A 24,500-nucleotide genomic window follows, 5' to 3' on the forward strand; every position below is an offset into this window, starting at 1 on the left:
GACAGACAACCTCACAGCAGTCGTCAAGAAGGCCAGCAGCGGCTGCACTTCCTGAGGCTGCTGCTGAACTTCTACCGCTCATCCATTGAGAGCCTGTTGACATATTGCATCACAGTATGGTACGGGAGATAAAGTGAGGCTTCAGAGAGAAGTCAAAGCAGCACAGAAGATCATCGGCTGCCCTCTCTCCTCCATGATGGACATTTAGTCCTCCCGCTGCCTCAGCAGAGCAACAAAAATGCGCTACAGGTGCATCAGCATAAAGACTGACAGACTCAAAAATAGTTTCTTCCCAAAAGCCATAACCACCCTGAACTCACACATGCACTGACAATACAGTCCCACCCCGATTCCAAGGCCTTCCCTCTATAAACAGACTACACAACTATCATTACTGTGCAATAGTTTACGTGCAATAACCCTGTAACACTGTAAATATATCACACTAATTATTAATTCCCCCCATATGTATATTTTATATATTCTTTTGAATACTGCTCATATGTATATAGTGCAGCAGAACTGAGCACCTCACACCCGTTTCTTTTACCACATGTTTGCACTGCGTAGGAGATGCTCTGTATCTCATTGTACATGTGTATAGTGACAAAAGGCATTCTATTCTATTCTATTCTATTCTATTTGAGATGCAGCAGTGTGTGGATATAGAGTATAGATAAAGTGTATAGAGTAGATCAGTCTTGAAAAGTGTGATATAAGAAACACAGCAGGCCTAATATTAAATACAATGGTTCTTTATTATACATATGCCTCTGTGGAGGCATTAAAAACCACTGGGTGACACCAAACTATCCTGGTGAATGAATAACGTCGTCCAGAAAACTGTTCAATCACATTCGGACACCGAGGCCGGACTCACTCGCAGCACGCTGCTGTCCAACATGATGCCCTCGGGTCAGACAAACAAAAGCAGAACAAATATGGGACAAGTAGGTCGTTACCATGGTTTCCGTATCTTTAAACCCTTATAATTATGCATAAACATACACGTACACACACATGAGCCGACAACAGGCCGTTTCATGAGTTAAAATGCTGTGCAAATGTTTCAATACAAACTAAAAACAACCAGAACCACATACTCTCCAGTTCACACATGAAACTGCAGCACTTTGAGTCCAGCACACGGTTTTCAGAGAGCCTCCCCCCACCCCCCCACTCCAGACGTGGACACGGTAAGGCCAAAAACCCAACTCTTAATATAACACGAGCGCCTCCCGGGTGATGCAGACTGCAGCGCTCAGCAACATTTACAAAGTCTGGGTCATATATCTGGGCTAAAATCAAAATAAAAGCATGCAAACACAAAATGTAACAAAAGCTTGATGAGAAAATAACAAAAGTGCTTTGGCTCAGTCAACAACCAGGTTAGCACCACATTTTAAGGGGTATGAAAGTTTTCAGCGGCTTCATGCTCTGACTCTGGGACACACGCTTCAAAAAGGGCTTTTTAAGGGGATTTAAGTCTCAGTGCGTTTCAAATTAAGTGCTTGAAAATTGATGGGCTTGCAGAGCTGCTGCCATCGCTTTCTCGTGTTATGACCCAAGTCATTTTGCTGTATGTTGTTTGTGCTTATGTAAGTTCCAGGTGGAGGCAGATAATTGGCTAAGCATGGAATGAGGCTGGCTGCCCCGCCCACTTTCTATTTCCAAACAAGCTGTGCATTTAGCCATGGGTCTTGTGTTTAGTGGTGAGCTGTGTAACCAAGTTACTGTGATGAGAAGAGCTTGGTTGTCTTGTATTGATTGTAAACCTTGGTGATCTGGTTGCTGTTGGGGTTTTCTTTTAAAACCTTTTTCTCCTGTTTAGCTTAGTGAAATTTTCTTTTGGGTTTCTCGTCATAGGTAAATCAGTTCTGTTTCATTTCTGGAGTGTTTTGTTTGTTGTTTTGGCCATTCCCTCCCTGCTGCTTGCTATCTTTGGAGATTAATAAAATATCTGGTTGTTGTGAAACCGCAATCCTGTGGTAGCGTTGGTCTTTCCTTGGGAGCAGTCAGTGTGGGCATTATGTTTCCTTTTCTTTTTTTTGTGTTGCGCTCCGGTTTCCCCTTGGCTGGGTTGTAGCCAGGACCTTTAAAGCCCGGTCACACCAGAAAGACGAACAGCTAAATATTTGGGTCCGAGGCTTGGTGACTGTGGCAACAAACTGGATCAGAGTATCTTTCCACACCTCTCTGTCATCAGAGAAGTTTTAGCACTTTATTCTGAAGACTGAGAAAAATTTTATATTCGTTCGCTAACAGGAGCACCTTGAGGTCAAACACATCTGAGTCTGCTCTTCACTCGCATAGTAATTGTTCGATTTAGGATCCACTGTGGTGCAGAGAGGCAAAAACTACAAAATAAATGTGCCTTTCTCCAACAAATTATGAACCTGGCACTACCTTTAACTGCTAGATAAAAAAAACTGACTGCTATTTAGAATTTTTTTCTTTTGTCCAAAAGCAGAAAACAATGTTCGAGATGCCTTATTTTACAAGTTTTGTTTGTGTGATCAACATTTCAAAACCCAAATACTCTGTTTCTTATACATAAATGAGAAGCTGGAGCAAGAATGAATATTTAAATCTTTAATTTTCTGTTTGCCACCTAATATTTTACCATTTCTCTTTTTTCGCTCCATCAGGTTAGTTGGATCCTGGAGTTATTTGTATGAGACTGATCAGGCACTAAATACATTTTTTGATTGCTCAAAGTTCATTAAAGTTGGTTTTCAGGGGTGCAAAACATGCAGCTCACGGCTCACTAACTAATTCATTACCACGATTCCTTTAATAGCGATGCCAGTATTTCTACACAGCAACTACTACTATCGCTTATTTTTTTCTGCTCTAGACATGCCGTTTGAATTGTGAAGCACTAAAACCTCCACATGTGAAGTTTTTTCCCCTTTTCTCTGATCTGTAACAGGTCAGGGTGCTCATTATAATTTATTACGATAATACGATTTATTAAACAATAGGTCAAAAACATTTTTTACTCAGGTTTAGATCTCAGCTTTTAAAAGGTCTTTTTTTCCACTTCTTAAATGTAAAGAAAACCAAAAATCAGGAGGGGTATTTTTTTTTAATCTGCCATTTAGCTCTGGTGTTACTGGTCAAGTTATACATTGCACTGTTATTTGCTGGCGTGACGGGGTCTTTAGGTTGGCACAGAGCTGAGAGGAGTGGAAATATTTATTGTTTTCTCAATGGAGTAGTGTAGATTGACTTTTCACTCCCCTTTCGGGTGGTGCAAATTGTATGTTAGTAGGAGGTGGTGATGGGACTGCTTCTGTTTGTCTGTGCCCGGCTGAGCCCGACATTCAGAAAACACAGATTCGTACTTGGCACCGAGTGCAAACAAGCATGAGTATGTGAAATGTCCACTGACTCGGACACACTGTAGAAAGAAAATGAACAAAGTAAACACGGTGAAATGGAAAAGTGCCGTACTAGACGTTATTTCAGTTGGGTTTTTTTCCCTCTTCATTGCTCTCCACCGGGGGAGTTTTCTGAGGCGGGTCCTGGGGGGAGTCTTCACTCTGACTGGCTTGCTCCTCTGCGGTTGGTGACTCTGGTTTAGCTGAGGCCTCCTTGGTCGGCGGCGCGGCGGTTTGTGTGCAGTTGATCGGTGCGAGCACTATGGCAGGCTGCAAGGGACAGAAAACAAAAGCCTGCATGAGTGAAGGGCGCCAGGCTGAACACAAAATTTAATGACAGGAGCTACAGGAGAGCAGAAGGCAAACAGAACCAAACGCTACACAGGCACAAATTTAACCCCAGCTAAAGAAGCTTTGTGCCCTCAGAGGTATTCGCAGGGATAGAAACGTCCCACTGAGGTTTTTAGCCCCATCAAGCTACGCAGAAATAATCTACATCAACATCAGCCCCACTAATGGGAGTCAGAGTTTCCCATGTGATCACTACTTTATCATCAATGCAGAAATGAAGCAAGGTTAAGAGAGCAGAGGGAGGTACTACGAAGCAAGTTCATAAAGCCAGGCTTACTTTGTGTTAGCTGGCTCAACAACACCTAAAACCCCAGTCAGAGGTAACAGGCATCTCAACAGTGGTTTTCAGCTTCCTGTGTTAGCTCAGGTTTTCTGCTTCAGGCTCTGAGCATGCTCACAATAAAGAGCAGGCATCTGATGAAAGTTATTTTACAGATTTAATATTCTTGTTTGTAGTCCTGATAAATGGACAACAAACAAACAGACCGACTTTCTAATCTGTGTTTTTTAAGCTAGAATTTCAGCAGGCTTGGCAGCAGATTTAAATAAAACACAAAAACAATCGTTTTCTGCATTAGAAAATAAATGCTAACATATTCCTGCCTCTCTTTCGGGGGTTATAGTGAAACACAGCTCTACCATGTATGTAATCACTTATGTATATACAAAAATTTTTATTCCTGTGCTAATTTTATTCTTTTTATACAGCTGCTGTAACAATAATTTCCCTTGTGGGAACATGAATGTATATATCTGCACATGGCATGTATAAAACCTATTGCTCCAGCAGAGAATCTGAATCTATCTAGAATCAGTGAAAACGTGGCACTTTTTAAATAGCTTCAGTTACCATGGTGATCAAGAAAGCCACCCCCGGGACACTGAAAACTCTGACTCAAGGCTCGACGTAGCTCACTAAGCCATTGATTTCGCTTCGTAGTACGCCCGTCGGGGTGTTTGATGGTAGAATGAAGCCCGGTTTGAATACCTGCAGTGACATTCACAGACAGCTGAACCCTCAGCAGCAGACTAGAGCACACCCACAGTAAAATAAAGGGTGAGGAGTAGCGATGGAGGGGGACATTGAAAACAGAAAGAAGCAGTTGGAATGGATGGAATTATTTAAAGGGGTTACTCAACTTGAAATTCTACTTTAGTCTGCATGTTATTTAAACCTAGATTTTTTTTTCTCCTTTTTTTTTTGTTAAGTCTTTTTGTTCTTCCGTAGTAGGCAGTCATATCAAACTGGTATTCACCACAAATCCACTTCCAGTCCAGAACTGGGGCAACTCCCTGCGCCATAGCGCAATACTGAGGCTGGTGAGCAGAGTGCAAGGCACCAGGTAGAGTAACGCCGGTTGACCCATCTGCATCACGGCCAGCGCCACGAAGGTGATCAGCAGGCCGATGCCATAAGCTGACGGGAGAGAGACAAAGACAGACGTCACTTTAGCTCCTGCAGGTGTTCTGCAAGCTGGTGTGCTGCTATATTCTTATTTACAGGTCGTCCTTGGCCTGCTTCTACCTTACTGAGCTACAACCATCAGAAAAGTTACTGAAGTCTTTTGTTCCTAGACTTGTTCCTAAAGCTTGTACCAGATCTGGCAGGAAAATGAAATCCTCTCTTTTTTGCTCTAAAACTGAAGTCCTCAGGAGAGGAAGTGCTGATGTTTTCTACTGGCTAGTCTTAACAATCTGTTTATTACATTACAAGCACCACGGTCATTTTTCTCGGGGTAAAACGATGAGTTGAACTACAGAGCAGAACCTCCCCTTATCAATGTCATTCCCACCTGAATGAGGCTCATCATAACATCAGCATTTCACAGAGTACAGCCCACCTCCATCCCCTCCTCCAGCCCACGTACGTACCAACTGTACAGGCCATGAAGTAGATCCTGTAGGATTGTGTTAAAATGTCAAATCTGTGACAGTACACAACCAGCAGACCTGAGAAAAGAAAACCAAAGAGGCATTCAGAACAAAGGGAACGACTAACAGCAGTTTCACAAAGCTTTCTTAGCAGACTTCCAGTTTTAGTATTTGTTTTAAATTCTTTGATGAAAATCTCTCATCCGTGACAGACTTACTGTTGGACAAGCCCTTGCTCTTATTTTCAAAGCATGTGAACTGTGTCATCATAAAACATTTGATTTGCATACCTGGTACTAAGATATCTCCGAAGCCAAGCAGGGAGAAGGGGCGGTCACAAAGAGCCAGGGGGGAGGAGTTTAACCGTGGCACTTTAAGCACCATGGGAAGCTGGGGAAAACACAAAAATTAACATTACCATCAACTACTGAGCTGAGAGGGGTGTTTGGAGGACTTAACCGAGGTGTACCACGTAGGCTCACCTTTTCATGTGTGGAGGAGTCAGAGGGACCAGCTGCTACCTCCACCATTATACTTTGCCCACTCTGGAGAAAAGGTAAGGAGTAAAAACACAAAGAACACAGCAAACAACAACTAAACTAAAGAGACGTGTGTGACAACCTGACATACCTTTGTGAAGGAAGGTGTAATAAATACAAAGAAAACATCATAGACGAACAGGACGGTCATTAGTAAAGTGCAAGCCTGCATCAGGGAGCAAAAGAAAACAGTTTATGATCAAACTTTTATTAAAACAATCAAACACAGTTAAAAACCTTTCAAAAAAAAAAAAAAAAATCGCGTTGTGGTTCAGATCTGTCACCTTAAATGTGGGCAGCCTGACTGTTTTGAGCATGTAGAGACAGAAGGCGATCCCCAGGGCGTCCTGTAACACCCACGCCCACCTGGAAGACACATAACACATTAGTCAGCCAGCACCATCACCATATCATGTACCTCAAAGGCGTCATTACACACAGACTTTACGCCACCCGACACACACACCCACAATAATTCTGCCCTCAAACCAAAATTCTTGGGTGCTGGAAGAAAGTGTGCAGCACAGCCTGTAGGAAACCAACAGCTTCAGCTCTTTTGATACTTCAGCAAAAGCATCTTTCCAAGTGAAAGTGAAAAATTTCCCCCCAAATATAGCACCTACGGGGTCACTCTGAATTTTAAACCAGAAGATATGCACTTCTGGAGAAGCCCACAATAATAATTCCTTTCTCAAAAAGCTGAAATAGCCCGAGTGGTGACACTTCTGGATTATGTGATAAGGTATCTACTATTAGGGCTGGGCCATATCATACCGTTCACTGTAATACCGGTATAATGTTAGGAAATGATAAGAAAATTAAATATCGCAATAGAAAATGGGTAAAACGCGCATGCGCAGTGCCTTTGTTTTCATACGCACATGGTGGAAAAAAGCATGGCGGCGACAGAGAATGAGAAGGGCGAAAGCGGATCGCTGAATAAAACTGATGAAGCAGAATTGGTTTGTAAAAATGCTGCAACTTCAGTGGTGTGGAACTGGTTTGGCTTTCATGCCCTCAGATACACACCAAATCACATTTTTTGGTAGAGCATGCAAGCGGGCCGTCGTTATTACCGAACCGAGTTTATGTGGTACACGCCGCTCAAAAATCTGTCAAAAAATGTTTTAGTACGACTTTGCTAAGTTACGAAGCCGCACCGCTTGATGGATTGTCAGAGCATTATGGTTACCGTAGTCGGGAGCCTCGCCGAGTGATACGTACTGTGCTTGAACATAATATTACCGTACTGAGTGTGTATAACCTCTTTTTAAGTTTTGTGGATATTATACATGGTTATGCTGAGGACATGTCGGCCAATTTCCTGGAAATGCCTTTTGGTTAAACTGTCAGCAAGGAATTTTCATTTGCACTGTTAAATTTTTATATAACTTTAATGCACATAAAAAACAGCTGCTTGTTTAAGTGAAATTGTAAATGGTCTGTATTTGTATAGCGCTTTACTAGTCCCTAAGGACCCCAAAGCGCTTCACACATTCAGTCATCCACCCATTCACACACACATTCACACACTGGTGATGGCAAGCTACATTGTAGCCACAGCCACCCTGGGGCTCACTGACAGAGGCGAGGCTGCCGGACACTGGCGCCACCAGGCCCTCTGACCACCACCAGTAGGCAACGGGTGCTGGGTGAAGTGACATTATTAGTACAAAAAAACCCCATCAAAGTTGTGGAGTTGTAAAGTATTTTGTCTCGCATCAGTTATATTGTTATGGCAAATTTTCAAATCTATATCGTGATAAATATTTTTGGACATATTGCCCTGCCCTATCTACTATGAAACATTTAGTCACAGGTTATGGTTAAAAGTTTACTTTCTAATGTGAGCCAATTCTGATCTAAGTTGAAAGGGCCGCCTACAGATAAGGCTTAGACCATGGCTATTCAACTAAGAAGTTAGTTGGGCCAGATTTTCAAACAGAGGAGTTTATCTGGGCCAGATATTTTTTTGCAGCCAGTAAGCAGCAGATCATGATCAATTTCAAACCCACACAACTGTATTGAAAAACAAGTAATTTCTTTTATTCCTTTTCCCCTGTAAATCTGGTGACCTCTCAAAAATGCACATCGAAAGGTTCATTTATTTAAAAAAAAAAAAAAAAAAGGAAAAAAAAGGGAGGTATAACTAGCTTTTTTTTTTTTGCACATTTGAAATAATAATAATAATAATAATAATAATAATAATAATAATAATAATAATAATAATAATACTACATTTGGACATTTCCCTTTCAAATTAAAATAAATATTTTGCTGACCACTCACTTTTCCTGCCATGAATGGAGCCCCATCTGTCACAAGTATACAGACGCGCTTCATATCCAGACCATTTTCCTCAAAAAGAGATGAAATCTTCTCAAACATTATTTCGCCAGCTGTGTGTCCCTCTAACGGTAGTAAGCCGAGCAATTTTCCATCCAAAAAACAGACATATACGCATAACTGTGCATTATCAGTTCTGTCTGTGAACCCATCTCCTACTATAGACATTAAATCAGTTTTCTTCAGGTCATCTGACAACATTTCAAACTCGTCTGACGCCAAAACTTCACAGAACTTCAACTCGATGAATATTTGAACTGTCTGACAGGGGTACGTTTTTAATAGCAGATGTCACACTTACTTTAATTTTTTTTGTCACTTATTACCGCATCCACCACGGCCAGCATGCAGTATTTCACTGTTTCAGAATCTTCGGCAAGAAGCAAACACGAAGGGAAGCTGCTGCAGCTCTCTCTCGGGCTGTACAGGACCCTCACCATGGTAGTACAATTCCAGTTGTAAGATTATTAAACTCGCAATTAAACTGTACTTGCTGTTGTCACATCATACATTACAATGATAGTTTAATATATTTACATCACGGTGCATTGTGGGTTAAATATTGCTAGGCTACTAGGAGTGTTGCATTCACAGTCTACACTACGCTGTAGGAATTTTTAATTTTTTAAAATTAATTAATTAATTTTTTGCGTTTTCTGTGTTTCTGCCAGGACCACAGGCAGGGCCACTCGCAGGTTGCTTCTGGGCCACATGTGGCCCGTGGGCCGCCATTTGAATAGGCTTGGATTAGACCCAGACAGAGGTCTAGGTTTTTATTTTTTAAAGCTATCGCAGTTATTACTATCGGTATATCCTGGTTATTTCCCACCGCTGCACATGTCAATCAATAGTATTCCTTACTCCCATTCACCTCAAGTTAAACTTCGTACCTGACCTCATTTTTCGCCTCTCATGATTATTCCCCCTTTAATCGCTACAAGCTGGTGAATTTGACCTTTTCTTCTATGACTGTGAAGCCCTGCAGCGCCTTTGTCTGTAGCTGTAGTGGAATGAATTCAATTGTTTTTTAAATTTTGTGTTGTGCACTCACTGGTCTTCGTTGCGAAACACCATCCAGATGATGCTGACACCAATGCAGAGGGCCGACAGCAGCAGCATGCGGATCTGCGGCCGCTTGTGCAGGTACGGCAGGTTGTTCTCCGGGATCCTATTTTTCCAAAACATAGGCCAGATGTCAGCCACTACACCACAGCACTTTCTCTCAGAGAAATACAGTCACTGTTAAGCATGAAATGCAACTAAAAAGTGTTTTTATTAGCATTAATCTGCAGATAATCATGTTAACCATGTATCATTTGGTCTACAAACAAAAGAAAAAAGGGTGTACAGAAGAAACAGGAAACAACTGCTCAATCCGCATTGCTGAAAAAAATATAAAAAAAAGGTTCCTAAACTGTTCATCATGCTGTAAGTATAATGAGTATTTAAGTATTTATATGAGCTTTTCTGTTTCCAGGGTGGAGTGATTGTACAGCAGGCATCTTTATTGAATTTAATAAATAAGAACTGGGCGAACAAGTTTGAATTTATTTTAGATTTGAGAAGCTCAAACATATATATACCCTGACTAATATTTGGTTGAATCATCAAGTTGCACCTCGACCAGACATAGAAAACATACATGAATGGAGAGGAAAAAAAACCCAAATGTCATGCTGTTTAAAGCATCATCGCACCTGCTAATATGACCTGAAGACTCACCTGCACTTGCAGAAAGGAAGTCTCCTGACGAACGGCCACAGGCAGCTGTACAGGCCGACAGAGGAGGCCAAACAGAAGATCCTGATGACCCAAATGGCTAAACGGTGAAGAAACAGCAGACAGAAGCTGAGTAGATATTATCGTGTGAGGAAACCCGCTTCTTTGGCATCCCCCCTCCTTAAACGCCTGAATAGTGGTATTGCTTTCCCTTTTGTACACTATTGCCATCTGCAGCTTTCAGTAGCTTTTTAATCTGTTTAAAGGCGAAATGTTATCTCAGCCATTGAGCTCTTTATCAGTGCAGCCATTCTTTACACTCAGCAGGGTTTGACTCTGCTGCAGCTTAATGCTGGACAACAGGTAGCTCTGCGAGAGGAAATGATCTCTGAAGAATCTCAGTTTACCCTGGAGCTAAATGGAGAGGGGATTATTAATTTAATAAGATTAGTTTAGAAGCTTGGACTTTTTAACCAGAAATCCTGTTTTATTCATTTTGTGTATTTTCTTGTTGCACCTGTGTGTGATGTGCATTTTTTTAAATTTCTTCACCCTTCTTCTTTTTTTTTTTTTTTTTTTTTTATTCACAACCTATTCTACTGTATTGCATTTTAATCTTTACTTATTTTGCTCATTTAATTGGTTTTATTTAATTGAGCTCCTTTCTATTATTTGGTTTTTACCTTAAGTGAAACTTGCTTTGTCGTATTGTCTTTTTATTTTGTTAGCAAAATATTTATTCTACTTATTTAAGCTAGTTTTTAAAGGAGGAAAGAGGCAGCAATGTTAAAGGCTTAAGACACTGATGGTGAGCCTTCTATCATCGTGGACAAAGTGAGACTGCACAACAACAGGATTAACAAGCCAGCGGACTTTATGAGTTCAGTGCCAGTGATTCCTCCTGTGCATTTCTGTCTAATTTTTCCTGGGGATTCTGGGGAATGGAGTCTAATAGACTAAGTTTCATCATCCGAGCGACATACAATGTGCTACCTTCCATAAATGTTAAAGAGGTACATATTTCTCAGCTGCAGTGAATAGATAGAATAAACTGTAGAAAACTAAACAGGAGAAAGAAGAAAACAATTTTAACATAAACCATTGACACACTCCGGGGCCTGATCAACCCTGGCAGGGCCTCCTTGGATGAGGGTGTCTAGTGATAATGGCCGAAACAACCGATGAATTCAAGGTCCACCACTGACGATGTGTCTAAATTTTAATGATTTAGATCAGATCTCTAACCCCTAAACCTAACCAAGGAAAAATGGCAGATTAGCTTGTGTAAAAGAACAAAAGTTGAGACACATAACGATGTGTGCCACTGGTAAAGTTTCTGGGATGCTTTTCCTCATAACACCCATCCCTCAAGATTTTCTCCATTAAAAGCAATGCATTGCCAGGAATTGTGACATCTAGTCCTTTACCAAATCAACTTGGCTTTTAAATTTATCAGCAAGAGAGCAACAATATAGGAAATAATAACCGTATTCTTAATATAAGGACCTTCAAATATCAGTAAATTCCTGGAGGGAGATAGCTGAAAGTATCAGAAGTGAGATTCAGAAACGTGTAAATAAGTTTTTGTTTTTTTTTTTTTGTTTTTTTTTTGTTTTTTAAACGTGAGCGATAGTTATGTTTACCTCTAAAGAAAACTGACCACAACAAGTAGCATGGACCCCGGAGGGGAAAAAGTGCCAGCATTTTACTTGTTTCTATCTGCTGTCTCTGCATATAAAACACTGAGACACAACGAACCTCAGCTGCCGAAAACTATGCTGCACAAACATGTAAATGAGCTGTTATCAAGGATGTACTCAGGATGGGCCTGAGTGTGTTTAAGCATTAAAGTCCAGCTTGTTTGACTAACATAATTAACGTGCTGTGCCCGGGTGCGGTTCAGTTAGACTCGGTACAGTGTGCATGTATCGCATTCCCCTGCACTTCCCTCTTTAAATATAACTCTGAAAGGAAAGCGTTCCACCGCTTTCATAATAAAGTCCCAAAATCCACAAACTCATAAAACTCATCAGGCTCTGCAACAGTGTTTAAGTAAATCAGAGAGTGACTGTGAGAGAGGAGCTGCTGCCAAGATAAATGTAAGCATCCTCTGGCACAGTGTGAGCACTGGGCAGCAGGAGGACAAGTGTCCCTAATCTGAGTAAGCTACTGCATACTGTAGATAAAAAGAATATAAACTTGCCAAGTGGTGAGGAGAAATTTGACGTTTAAATTAGTTAACACATTTGACAATGAATGCCTAGTAAGTCCAGGAATTATCCATACAGGTGTTTCAGTCAAGAAAAACAAGGAAACCTGTAAGATCCAGTTAAAAGCTGCAGGCTTGAACTAAATCAGCTGCTCTGGAACCATTTTTTTGATTCTGACAGACTGTAAAAATAAGCATATCCTAAATTATCACTTCATTTGATTCTAAACTACAAAGACTTATTGCAAAAGCACCATTCTGTGTTTCTTTGCACTTCTGGAGGTTTTTTTTCAAATATGTTTTGCTCTGTTTTTTTTTGCACATAGCAAATGCTGGGTTTTTTTAGGTTTTGTCACATCTTTTGCACAACCTCAATCCAGAGAAAATCCCTACTGAGTGATGCCAAGCCACAGTGAGTAAGGACAAATTAAAAGCTTTGAGAGGCTAACCGCCCCCAACACACTAATGAATACTGGGCAGAAGGAACTGAAACCACCATCATTTACTGTTCCCATAAACGTGCTTCTGATCGAACGGATTTACTTATCTTTTAAATGTTTCCTTCAGCGCGACTAGTAAAGCAGCGGTTATATTCTGTGTACGCTTCGTGAGTATCTGCATCGTACCCAAGTGGTCGTAGAAAAAGTATAGTAGCACCAGCATGTTGCAGCACATGACGACGAACACACAAATCATGATTGGGGTTACGTCTACGGTCTCCTCCTCTTGCTTCTCGGCACTGTCGTCCCGCTTGTGCTTCATGTACCGTCTGCAGGAGGACAAGCAACAGTGAGTAACTCTAAAGACAAAGAGTATATATGCACACATGTTTGCTCTGAGGTTTTGTCTTTCACATTTTAAATTGCAGATTATGGTCCAATTTTTGGTGATTTACCAAAACACACGGGATAACCATATTGCCATTAAAAGTCTATATTTATAGTCATTTGGTCAGCTGGCTGGCATTCACTTCCATCCTGAGTTGAAAACACGCACTCATGATTCCAAATGTTTTTTTCTCTGCGGTGCTGTGCGTCAGCGACCCCATCTCACTCTGCCCTCCTTCACCTCAGAAAACTCCAAAAAGATGGACTCAGATTGGCTTAAGCCAATGAGTCACCCATACTCAAATAAACAGTGCTGCCCTTTACTGGAGTCGCAGCGGTAAGATGCAGATTGCTTGGTTTGAAAAGAAGAGAAGCACTCATAGTCACCCAAAAGGAAAGTCTTTTGCAATCATGCACTTGTATTTTGTTGCCAGGAAAACTCTGACCAATGTTCTCTGGAGCCTCTCCTGATGAAATATCTCTAATGTAAATTTAGCAGCTGTGACTAAATGCATCGTTTGCACTCACTGAAGGAATTTCTTTGATACCCAATACTTGCATCATTGTATTTTTGTATCACTTAATGCAGTTTTCAACCCAGACTAAAATCACTTTTTAACTTTAATTTTTTCAAAAAGTCTGAAAACTCTGGCTGTCATACTGCAGTACAGCTGAAACTCTGGCACTATGGGATTTTCCACTGAATCGCTTCCACAGAAGCACTTTTACAGGACCAGTAAACTTACTTCTTGCTGTCTCTGCTGCCGGCCCAGTAACCTCCAATAGCCACCGTTCCTACTGCCATCAAGAAGATGATCACCATGTTATAGTCTAACACTGGCTCATTGGGTGCGTACATGGCAACCAGCTGTCCTTTACCAAAGGTCTGCAGAAGTAAGAAACAGCATTAGATTTGCCAGATGTAAACCTTCAAAACTAAATAAAACATGCCAAAATAAGGAAGTGCTACTTAATTTATATTAAATAAACCCTAATTTAGCCTACTTCAAAGTAAATTAACTCTGATGTTGTGATTATTAAGCCCAATTCAGTGCATAACACTGGACTGAAGTCATGAATTGCAACAAGAGTCTCCGTCATGGTGCTCAGTTTTAGATACACTTTTCCACTTAGATACATTTTCCACTCCACTGGAAAAACAAATCTGTCTGAAAAGGAGCATTTAACCAGTTGCTTCCAGCTGGATAGACGTGCCATGTGCCGTTTAACGTGTATCAAAGCTTAAACCATCTCTAAGTAGTTCCCTGAACATGTCAATCAGTTCACTGTACTCAAATGGACTCTGCAGTCACCAGATCTCAATCCAGCACAGCACCTTTAGGATGTGGTACAATGAGAGATTCTCATTGTGGACATGGAGTTAACAAATCTGCAGGAACTGTGTGACACCATCATGTCAATAGGGAGCAAAATCTCTGAGAAATACTTCCAGCACTTTCTTGAATCTGTACCATGAAGAATTACAGATGAAAGGTAGTTTACCCTGCTACAAACAAGGTACACATATTAAAGCATCCAGTGACACAAAATTAGAAAAGGGATAATAAGGCTAGGTGTAGAGCTTCTAAAGTGAGAAGAGAAATATCGGTTGGTAGCTGACTTCTCACCTTGCTTATATCCAACATATCAGAGTAGCTGAGCAGTGCCACAGGAATGTCAATCTCTTCATACTGAGTCTTGTTTCCTGCTGGTGGCGTCTGTAGGAAAAAAACAAAAACAAAGCACATTTCTGATTTGTCATGAACCAAAAGACCTGTTTAATTCTGACACAGAATAGCTGTGAACAGCTGTCTTACCAGTCTGTCCTTGCTGACGATGAGCAGGCCCTTGGCACCATTAATCTGGGCCAGGCGAACTTTTTCATAGAAAGTGCAGTTCCCCCTCATCACCATGGGGATGCGGTTCGGGAAGCCTCCCTCTGGGACCTCAGAGGGTGAGCACAGGACCGATGTTGTCAAGTCATGGATCTGGAGACGTGACTTTGAAACAAAAGGTTTGGAAATACTCTCAGAGGTTTCAAAATACAGTAATTAGAGATGTTGTTTGTTTTAATTAATTACTCATTATGTACTGTTTATTATTCTTTAATGGAACAAAGAAGCTTCCTCATTTAGTGTAAAAAGGGGCAGCCTTGTCATAAAAATCCTTGTACTTCTAAAAGACTAGTTTGTTTCTCATTATTTCTCATTATTGCCTTGAAGCAATTTGAAATTTTACAATGTTTGGTTAACCCCCTTTGTTAGTGACTTACTGCCTTATTGAGATCCTGAGGTAAACGTGCCCACTGGGAGTTGAAGAATATGCAGTAATCCTTTCCTTTGCTCTTGCCCTTGTCACTGAAATGGGCCATGCCGTACTCTCCCACCACCTGTCAACATAAAAACAATGGCTGGATCATCTCACATGTCCAAGAAAAAGTAAATTTTTATATCACAGAGTTGAGCTTTAATTCTAGCAGCCCTATAAATGTTGATGTTTCGCTGTCTGCATCAATTTGAGACGGCATAAAAATTCCCAAAAGCCTTTTTGAAGCTATGATTAAACTATTCGTACCCCTTTTAGTTGGTTTTTGTATACCCTTCTTCATATAAACGGGGTGCACACAATATGATAAACCCTTGAATGTATAATAAAGCTCAGCAGCACTACAAACTACAGCCTTCAGTGTATAAAAAGGCTCAGTAACAGCTCCTACAATCAGGGTTCCTGCAATGTACTTGAAGTTAGATTTAAGGCTTTTAAACACATTTCTCAAATACCTCTTCTTTCTTTCTCTTTCCACATGACAATCTTTAGCTAGATTAATAGTTTTTTCACTGCACACAAAACAGAAAAACCTGTTCAAATTTTAGTTGGCTCACTCAGTTATATTGTTTCTGGCAGTGACTTGAAATATTTCACTCTTAAACTCTAATTTCAGACGCGTTCCATATTTTACAGCACTACCGCAGTCCAAGTTGTCAGTGGTTAACATCATATTCGCTGTCTCGTAATCACTGTGAAGATAAACCCAGTGTCGGTTTCAGGTGAGGTGAATCGATCGGCAATAATCCCCCTTCATTAATGCTGCATCAAAAGGTGAGTAATGTGTGGGTTTCCAGGGCCCACAGAAATCTCCGCAAGCTAACAGACATAGCATCTATGCTAACGTTCCCGGAAAACCGCAGGGAAATAAAAACCCAAATCCTTGTTTGTTAACCGCAGGCTGCTACCCGACAAAGACGCACTGAGGGACAGTTTTCGAAGAAACAGACGTGGTGTCTCTCACCTTCTGGATGAGAAAAGCGACCCAAATCAGTGTTTCGGGGACCCTCATGATGTCTAGCTTGTTGTTGTCTCCCCCATCGACCAACCAACCAAACGTTTGGCTCGAACTCCCTGCACGAGAGCCCCCAACGCCGGCTCTAACAGGCCGCGCCCATTTCGTTCGGCTAGGCTTTTTAATTGGATGATATTGTCATGTGCCACTTTGCTGTTTGGATAAAAACAGACTGCCAAAAAACTATAAAAATAGTAGCGGTCACTGACAGCACGAAAAGCCTAACATGCTTTACAGTTAAACATAAGTTTTAAAAACCCCCAACAACAAATAAAAGAGGAGTTATAGAGTTTGGTTAAAAGTTTTTCAATTCATTAGCATGAATACATAAATCAATCAATCAATCAATCAATAAAGGGAAACTATTTTTCTTCAATTTTTCTTCATTTTCTTCAAAAATGCAAAACTCTTAGAATGTTTAACCCAAAATTTCTAAAAAAAAAAAAAAAAAAAAGAAGAAATAAAAATACAAAAGAAAATTACAAACAAATACAAAAAAAAACAACCCAAAAAACAAAAAACCCACTTGTATGCAGGTGATTAATTCCAATATCTTGGAGGTAAGTGGAGCGGCTGCTCCTGGTACAGCTTCTGCCCCTGCTGAGCTCATCACTGGACCCAGTTCAGTTTGCCTACCAACCTGCTGTGGCACCGGAGTGGATGACCGTCATTCACCTCCTACATCGTTCAAAAATCATTTTCACTGAGTTATCCAGTGCCTCTAGAACCATTCTTCCCACAGTTCTGAAGGACAAGCTGGAGAACATAGAAGTGGACCATCACCTCACAACATAGATACTGGACTATCTGACCGACCACAGTATGTGAGAACTCAGGCTGTGTCGGACAGGGTCATCTGTAGTACGGGGGCCTCACATGGAACAGTTCTGACTCCGTTCCTCTTCACCATCTACAATGCAGGCCTCTCCCACAACTCCACCCAGTGCTTCCTGCAGAAGGACGGACAGTGTAGTTTGCTGGGGCAGCAGCATCACTGCTGGGGACAGAACGAGCCTGAACAGGCTGATCCAAAGGACCAGCTCTGTTCTAGGATGCCATCTGGACCCAGTGGAGGTGGTCAGTGACATGATGGCTAAGCTGTCATCCCTACTGAACAACAAGATAAGATAAACTAGGTTTATCTTATCTTATCTTACTTCAGTCACTTTAATTTTAAAACTGTGTAATTTTAAAACTGTATATACTGTATATTCTGTGTATTTATTATTTCAATCTTATTGCCTGTTCTTATTGTCCTTATCTTCAACGTTATGCTGCTCTGTTGTTTGTTAATTGTCCCTTGGGGATAAACAAAGTCTTCTGATTCTGATTCTCCTATCTTTGATAAAACAATTATCATATACATCCCCACTCAGGTGAGGGATCTCCAGCCACTTACCGTCCCTGGTGGTCTAGTGGTTAGGATTCGGCGCTCTCACCGCCGCGGCCCGGGTTCGATTCCCGGTCAGGGAACTAATTTTTTCAAACAATGTCTGTTAGGTATTTTAGTACCATGGTAGCATTTACTGGATATTGTTTTATAGTGACATTATGCAGGAAAACTCTGTCATTCAATAAGGCCCCTTTGTTTTAGTTATTTTTCTCTTTGACCCAAGAATTGATGTGTGAGAATCACAGGCTGGTACAAGGTTGAAATACCACAGAGATCACTCCCTCAGCTACATTAGTTTCTTAATCTTTTAGACGCCTGTTGAAGGCCAAATGGTTTGTTTCAGATTTCACTAATGAAAGAACTCTTCGTTTTGTGCCTTGAAAATATGTCGCTGAGATAATCACAATTGTAGCTGAACTAATAAACTACACAAAGGATGCTTCTTCACCCATGGGCAGGAAGACACTGCCTTATCTTGGTCTGTACTGGTTTAAACTGATAAATCTGCTGTCTCATGAATTTTACCCTCTATATAAACTGTTGTACTTGTGAATAAAGTTGAGTCACTTTGGGAAGACAATCTGAAGCAGTCTCTGTTTTCTTGTTCTCCCAAGCTGCTCCCGAGCTCGTACTAACACGCTGAATGGCATGCTTGAATATTACTTGAGAATATATTTGACTGTGTTACAGACTAAGGGACATTCTCTGCTGATAGGTGAAGGGACATTCTCTGCTGATAGGTGAAGGTACATTCTCTGCTGATAGACGTCCACGCCTCGGAGGAAGTCGATCCACGGATTAGGCCCTGGAAACCGTTTCCTTCAATTTTGGTGTCAGAAGTGGGATCCTGACGAAGGTAGGCACTCGTCTTTTATTTTATAAGACTGTGTTATGCCTTTCTCAGTGATCCACATAGAAACGGGATACGCTGACGAGGCCTTCTTCAGTGGCCCACATAGTAACAAGTGGGATACACTGAGGAGCCTTCTTTAGTGGCCCACATAGAAACACAGGAAGTTGCCTGTTGTTTTGTAAATAAAAGCAGAAAGGACACAGGAAGTTGCCTGCTGTCATAAACTAAGAAGTTGCTCACCAGCAGAAAGGACACAGGAAGTTGCCTGGGGTCATAAAACGAGAAGTTGCTCGTTAAAAAGTGAGAAGTTGCTCACTAAAAAGATAAAATTGCTAGCAAAAAATCAAGTAACCTCAGGTGTGCCACAGCAAAAATAAATACTAACCTAAATCCTCCTAGCGTGTAAACCCCTCTGGAAATCACTGAACATGGGTCAGAATTATTCAAAGACCACAGACAGGTCCGATAAAAAATCTAAAGTACCTGTAAAACCAAAAATTAATAAAATACAAAATAAAGTCTCAAATAACGGCTCAGTACAACTCCCATTTCCGGTTACGTGTAACCCACGTCCGCGAATCGGTGAAGACGTCCATGATCACGTATCCAGAACGTGTGGAAGTGCTTATGTGACTGACTTTGTTTACAACTTACGGACTGTAAGTTCAATGCATTCTAATTTATTTCCGGAGCCCTATCCCGAACGATTATCGCCAGAAAACAGGTCAGTAAAACTGAAGGCCAGTGCAGATACTACCACGAAAGCTAAAAGTGTTAAGATAAAGTTGAATTTTGATGTAGAAGGCTCAGAGGAAAGTGAGAAACTAATGTATGCAGGATTACCCGCTCCAGCACAGCAAGGAAGTTTCAGAGGACGGAAGGATAAAAGTAGAGATATGTGTTTTTATTGTGGCTCAGTTTTCCAGCAGCCGCAGACACCCAGAGCAAAAATGAATTTGTGTATTTCATTTAACATAAAGGGTGAAATGTTTGCTGACACTGATAACAGCTTATGTTTTCTCTGCCCTATGTACCGACATGATGGAGAAGGAACATCCTCTGTGTCAGCTGGACCCTCAGCAGAGAATGAACTCAACATCCTTTTTGTCCGGTACTCTATGTCACACACTGTGCCAAAAAAACGTGTACAGACGCCACTACCAGGTAATCCCATGACTGGGAGCCACACTTTTGTTTCTCTAAGGTCAAACAGTGATTTTGTCACATAACTCAGACATAGTTTATGACATAACTACACCATGTCGTCACATAGATCTAACCTACCCTATCGACTGTACTATTTCTGCACTTACCTTGCCAGCTGAATACCAGAATATGACATTGTGGTCTAAAAGTGAGAATGATATAGGATTTATTGACTGTACACTTTATCACGTACACCTATTAAAACACAACAAGCCAGTATATGTCAAGCAACATCCCATTTCCACGGAAAAAGCCGCAGCCCTAGATGTCATGATAGGAGATTTATTGACTACAGGAGTAATAAAGCCCACACTCCTGTCAATCCTGTGCCAAAGCCTAACAAACCTGGCGTATGGCGTTTCATACAAGACTTAAGGCAAATTAATGCAGTCAACATTCCTCTGCCACCTCTCGTTTCAGATGTTCACAGCATATTGACATGCATTGCATACACATTTTACCGTGGTGGATTTATGCTCCGCTCCTTTTTCTCAGTACCTGTGCATGAAGACACACAGCCGTTATTTGCATTCACACATAGAAATAAGCAGTACACTTGGACTCGTCTGCCTCAAGGCATGATAGACAGCCCTGCTGCTTTCTCAATGGTGATCTGTGCTACCCTGGACAGCTTCACTCCTCCAGGGCTGCACCCTGATCCACACGTGGATGACCTCCTCCTCTGTGCTCTGAGTGAAAAACTATGTCAAACTGCTACACACATGCTTCTCCAGCACCTCCAAAAGACTGGCCACAAAGCATCAGCAAAGAAAATGCAGTACTGTCAGACTTCTGTTCAATATTTGGGATTCACACTGTCTCACGGAAAACGTTCCATGACTGCAGACAGGGTCAAAGCTGTGACCTCCGTCCCTCGGCCCACTACACAGAAGGAAATGTTGTCCTTCCTGGGCATGGTGAACTATTGCAGACAGTGGATACCAGACTGTTCTTTTCATGACCACATTCTGCGTGACTGTTGTAAAAAAGACAAGCCTCCTCGAATACTGTGGTCCACAGAAATGACTGCCTCTTTCAATGCATTAAAGGGAGTGCTGACCTCCGCCACTCAAAGGTGCTGCCCTAAATTGTTCAGGGAATGCCGGCCTGCCTGAGAGCAGTAGCAGCTTGCTCTATCATGATAAGGGACTGCGAGAAGCTCACACTCTCACATGACACTATTCTACACACCAATCACCAGGTCACGACCATTCTAGCAAACATAACTATACAACACATGACCGCACAACGTCGCTCAGGTTATGAAGCTACACTGACTTCAACAGCAAATCTCACTATAAAAGCAAGCAGCACACCCAATTCGCCAGCACACTTACTTATTCGTATGCTGTGTTCCTCTGACCGACAGGATGGTTCAGACGACCCTGACGATCATGACTGCATGACACGTATACAGGAATCCACAGCACCATGTCCAGATTTAGAGCAAACACCTATCCCAGACTCAGCCACGGTTTATGTGGACGGGTCCTGTTCAAGGCCGAGTGACAACTCATTTCTTTGTGGCTATTCAGTGGTAACAGTGCCTGACATCATACTAGAGGCTCACTCATTACCATTTCACTCAGCACAAAAAGCAGAGCTCATGGCTTTAATACGCGCCTGTGAGCTACATTTGGATAAGCATGTGACAATTTACGCAGACAGCCGCTATGCATTTGGCGTTGTGCATGACTTTGGCACATTGTGGAGACAGAGAGGATTTCGATCTGCTGATGGAAAATAAATTGCTAATTCTGATTTTGTTCAAAGACTTTTTCAGGCTATACAGCTACCATCGGCCGTTGCAGTTGTAAAAACGAAAGGACACAGTACAGCTGACACAGACGAAGCAACAGGTAATGCCTTAGCAGACGTGACAGCCAAGGCTGCAGCTGCATCACAGCTCCCACCTCCGCAGGAAGTATTATCTGTGCCCCTACAGCTGCCACTTGTTACACTCCCAGACTATTTAGACACAAATGTTGATTTAAAATTCATACAAGAGCAAGCCTCTGCATGTGATTACACCTATTGGGAGAATAATGACTGTACCTTAGATGACAGAGATGGCTTATACAACATCTTAAGGGTTTGATTGCCCTCCCATATTCCCTGATGCCAGTCCTTGCCCGACATTTTCACTGTGTGAGTCATGTCGGACAAAGAGGGGTAATAGGGGCAATAAAATCAAGATTTGTAATTGAGAAAACATCACATGCAGTAAAAGCATATTAGCAACCTGTCTAACATGTGCACGAACTAATGTAGGAAAACCAAAAGCAAAACATCAGCATTTACCACAACCAGATTTTCCATTTCATACATTATGACTCCATCTGCAGTAACCAAATTATTTCCATTTGAAATAAGACTATTTCCAACACCATGGTCAGCTTCCAGAGGGGCACCGCTAGTAGAAGGTGATGTATATTGCATTGTCCACTGATGTTCACAACCTGGTAGAAAAACTGAATAATAACTATCAGAAAGTTTGTCTCTCTCAGCCTTTCCCCTCCACGGTTCCACAAGTGGAGACAAGGAGATGCGTGTTGGAGAAGTCACTAAAACCAAGGACACTCTGGGAGGCCGCGCGTGTTCCAGCCCCAGACTGTACTGGCAGTGACGAAGAACCAGCATCCTCACAGACGGACAACCTCAGTGGATTCATGCCAGCAGGGTTAAGACCAGCCCCACCAAACCACCTAAGGCGTCGGATCAAGTAGATGACGTCTCCGGCGAGCCAGCGCCCGGATTCAATACACCTACACACACACAATCACTGATTAACACACAACGCCGGAAAGAGCCAAGACTCAGAAAGCCCTTTGATCCCCCGCCTGAACAACAACAAGGTACTCGAACATCCAGCAGGAACAGAAAGCCTAGAGTACCACACAATGTCTAACCTGATAAAGATAGACTCGTTTCATCCTGATAATGGAGAAAATGAAATGCCCATTGTCATCACACGAACCTGGGACCAGGCCAGGAGACGACTAAAGAACTGTCTTTTTTATATATTTAGGTTATTAATCATATCTACTGCATTAACCTTAGGATTTTTATTTACTATTTCGTATTGTAAAGTGCAACCCTGTTCACATTTCTGCAAGCCACATTTTCAATGATAACCCATATAGCTACTAGTACAGCTACTTCAATGTATTTGCAATTAGCACAAATTGATCCTGAGGATGTACCAGATGTTACCAATGATGTTCCTGATGTGTATATTGAACATTAGGTTGTGAACTATTACATTTTATGATTTGCTTTTTATATTATGTTATTACATTTGTGATTTTTCCTTTCTATTTGAGTTATTATTTTTAAAAATAATAAAAGAGGGGAACTGTTAGGTATTTTAGTACCATGGTAGCATTTACTGGATATTGTTTTATAGTGACATTATGCAGGAAAACTCTGTCATTCAATAAGGCCCCTTTGTTTTAGTTATTTTTCTCTTTGACCCAAGAATTGATGTGTGAGAATCACAGGCTGGTACAAGGTTGAAATACCACAGAGATCACTCCCTCAGCTACATTAGTTTCTTAATCTTTTAGACGCCTGTTGAAGGCCAAATGGTTTGTTTCAGATTTCACTAATGAAAGAACTCTTCGTTTTGTGCCTTGAAAATATGTCGCTGAGATAATCACAATTGTAGCTGAACTAATAAACTACACAAAGGATGCTTCTTCACCCATGGGCAGGAAGACACTGCCTTATCTTGGTCTGTACTGGTTTAAACTGATAAATCTGCTGTCTCATGAATTTTACCCTCTATATAAACTGTTGTACTTGTGAATAAAGTTGAGTCACTTTGGGAAGACAATCTGAAGCAGTCTCTGTTTTCTTGTTCTCCCAAGCTGCTCCCGAGCTCGTACTAACACGCTGAATGGCATGCTTGAATATTACTTGAGAATATATTTGACTGTGTTACAGACTAAGGGACATTCTCTGCTGATAGGTGAAGGGACATTCTCTGCTGATAGGTGAAGGTACATTCTCTGCTGATAGACGTCCACGCCTCGGAGGAAGTCGATCCACGGATTAGGCCCTGGAAACCGTTTCCTTCAATGTCAACTCTGTGCACCTTTGAGCACATATCAAAGTCTAACTATGAACTCCTTGGCTCTTTTAACCGGATTTACGCACAAAACTAAATATCCTACTCTCAAAACTCTAGTATCATAAGATATGGTCCTTACTTAAACTTCAATCATAATTTCCAAGAGCAGAGTGTGGAGGACTGCATGGGAAGATCCGAGAAGACATGAGGGTCTACTCGGATGTTTGCATACTGTATATTTTTTATGATCAATACATGTGCACAGAAACAAATACATGTTGTTATTAGAGCATGTTTCTACCAGCAATTCCTTACATTTTTTATCTTTTAACCAGGTACACTCTCAGAACAGCATTCAGGTCAGATGACCAGATGCGTCTGGTCGGACAG

The 24,500-nt window shown here is 41.4% G+C and overlaps 1 protein-coding gene, 1 long non-coding RNA gene and 1 other non-coding gene across 4 annotated transcripts; 2 read left to right on the forward strand and 1 right to left on the reverse strand.

Moving 5' to 3' along the window:
* Positions 1 to 739: 739 nt before the first annotated feature.
* Positions 740 to 16,664, reverse strand: sppl2b (signal peptide peptidase like 2B). Of its 2 annotated transcripts, none has more exons than XM_085254902.1 (15): positions 16,536 to 16,664; positions 15,519 to 15,635; positions 15,064 to 15,246; positions 14,875 to 14,964; positions 13,993 to 14,132; positions 13,046 to 13,188; positions 10,214 to 10,310; positions 9,543 to 9,659; positions 6,430 to 6,511; positions 6,237 to 6,311; positions 6,089 to 6,151; positions 5,897 to 5,996; positions 5,607 to 5,684; positions 4,991 to 5,151; positions 740 to 3,653 (listed from the first exon to the last, which is right to left on the reverse strand). In XM_085254902.1, the coding sequence occupies exons 1-15, from the start codon at positions 16,581 to 16,583 to the stop codon at positions 3,468 to 3,470; spliced, it is 1,680 nt and encodes a 559-aa protein (XP_085111028.1). In that variant the 5' UTR covers positions 16,584 to 16,664; the 3' UTR covers positions 740 to 3,467. The 2 variants fall into 2 exon arrangements, 1 of the variants encoding a protein (XP_085111028.1); XR_014889545.1 differs by having other exon boundaries at positions 3,514 to 3,653; positions 4,875 to 5,151.
* On the forward strand, positions 16,137 to 24,082 carry LOC146553364 (uncharacterized). The gene is made up of 3 exons (XR_014889546.1): positions 16,137 to 16,345; positions 16,472 to 24,008; positions 24,059 to 24,082. It is a non-coding gene; the product is annotated as an uncharacterized LOC146553364 (long non-coding RNA).
* Positions 17,988 to 18,059, forward strand: trnae-cuc (transfer RNA glutamic acid (anticodon CUC)). The gene has a single exon. It is a non-coding gene; the product is annotated as a tRNA-Glu (tRNA).
* Positions 24,083 to 24,500: the final 418 nt, after the last annotated feature.

The sequence above is a fragment of the Mchenga conophoros genome, linkage group LG18 (assembly GCF_057382185.1).
Source record: "Mchenga conophoros isolate Kocher_MC1m ecotype Shallow Benthic linkage group LG18, M_conophoros_male_GT1.1, whole genome shotgun sequence".
NCBI classification, from domain to species: Eukaryota; Metazoa; Chordata; class Actinopteri; order Cichliformes; family Cichlidae; genus Mchenga; species Mchenga conophoros.

What these genes read in the sequence shown, in the direction of transcription:
- sppl2b (XM_085254902.1), bottom strand. Translation starts at nt 16,583, where the DNA reads ATGAGGGTCCCCGAAACACTGATTTGGGTCGCTTTTCTCATCCAGAAG. An exon ending in ATATGTTGGATATAAGCAAG is followed by an intron (nt 14,133 to 14,874) that starts GTGAGAAGTCAG and finishes TTACTTCTGCAG; the next exon opens with ACCTTTGGTAAAGGACAGCT. An exon ending in GGCAGCAGAGACAGCAAGAA is followed by an intron (nt 13,189 to 13,992) that starts GTAAGTTTACTG and finishes GTCCTCCTGCAG; the next exon opens with ACGGTACATGAAGCACAAGC.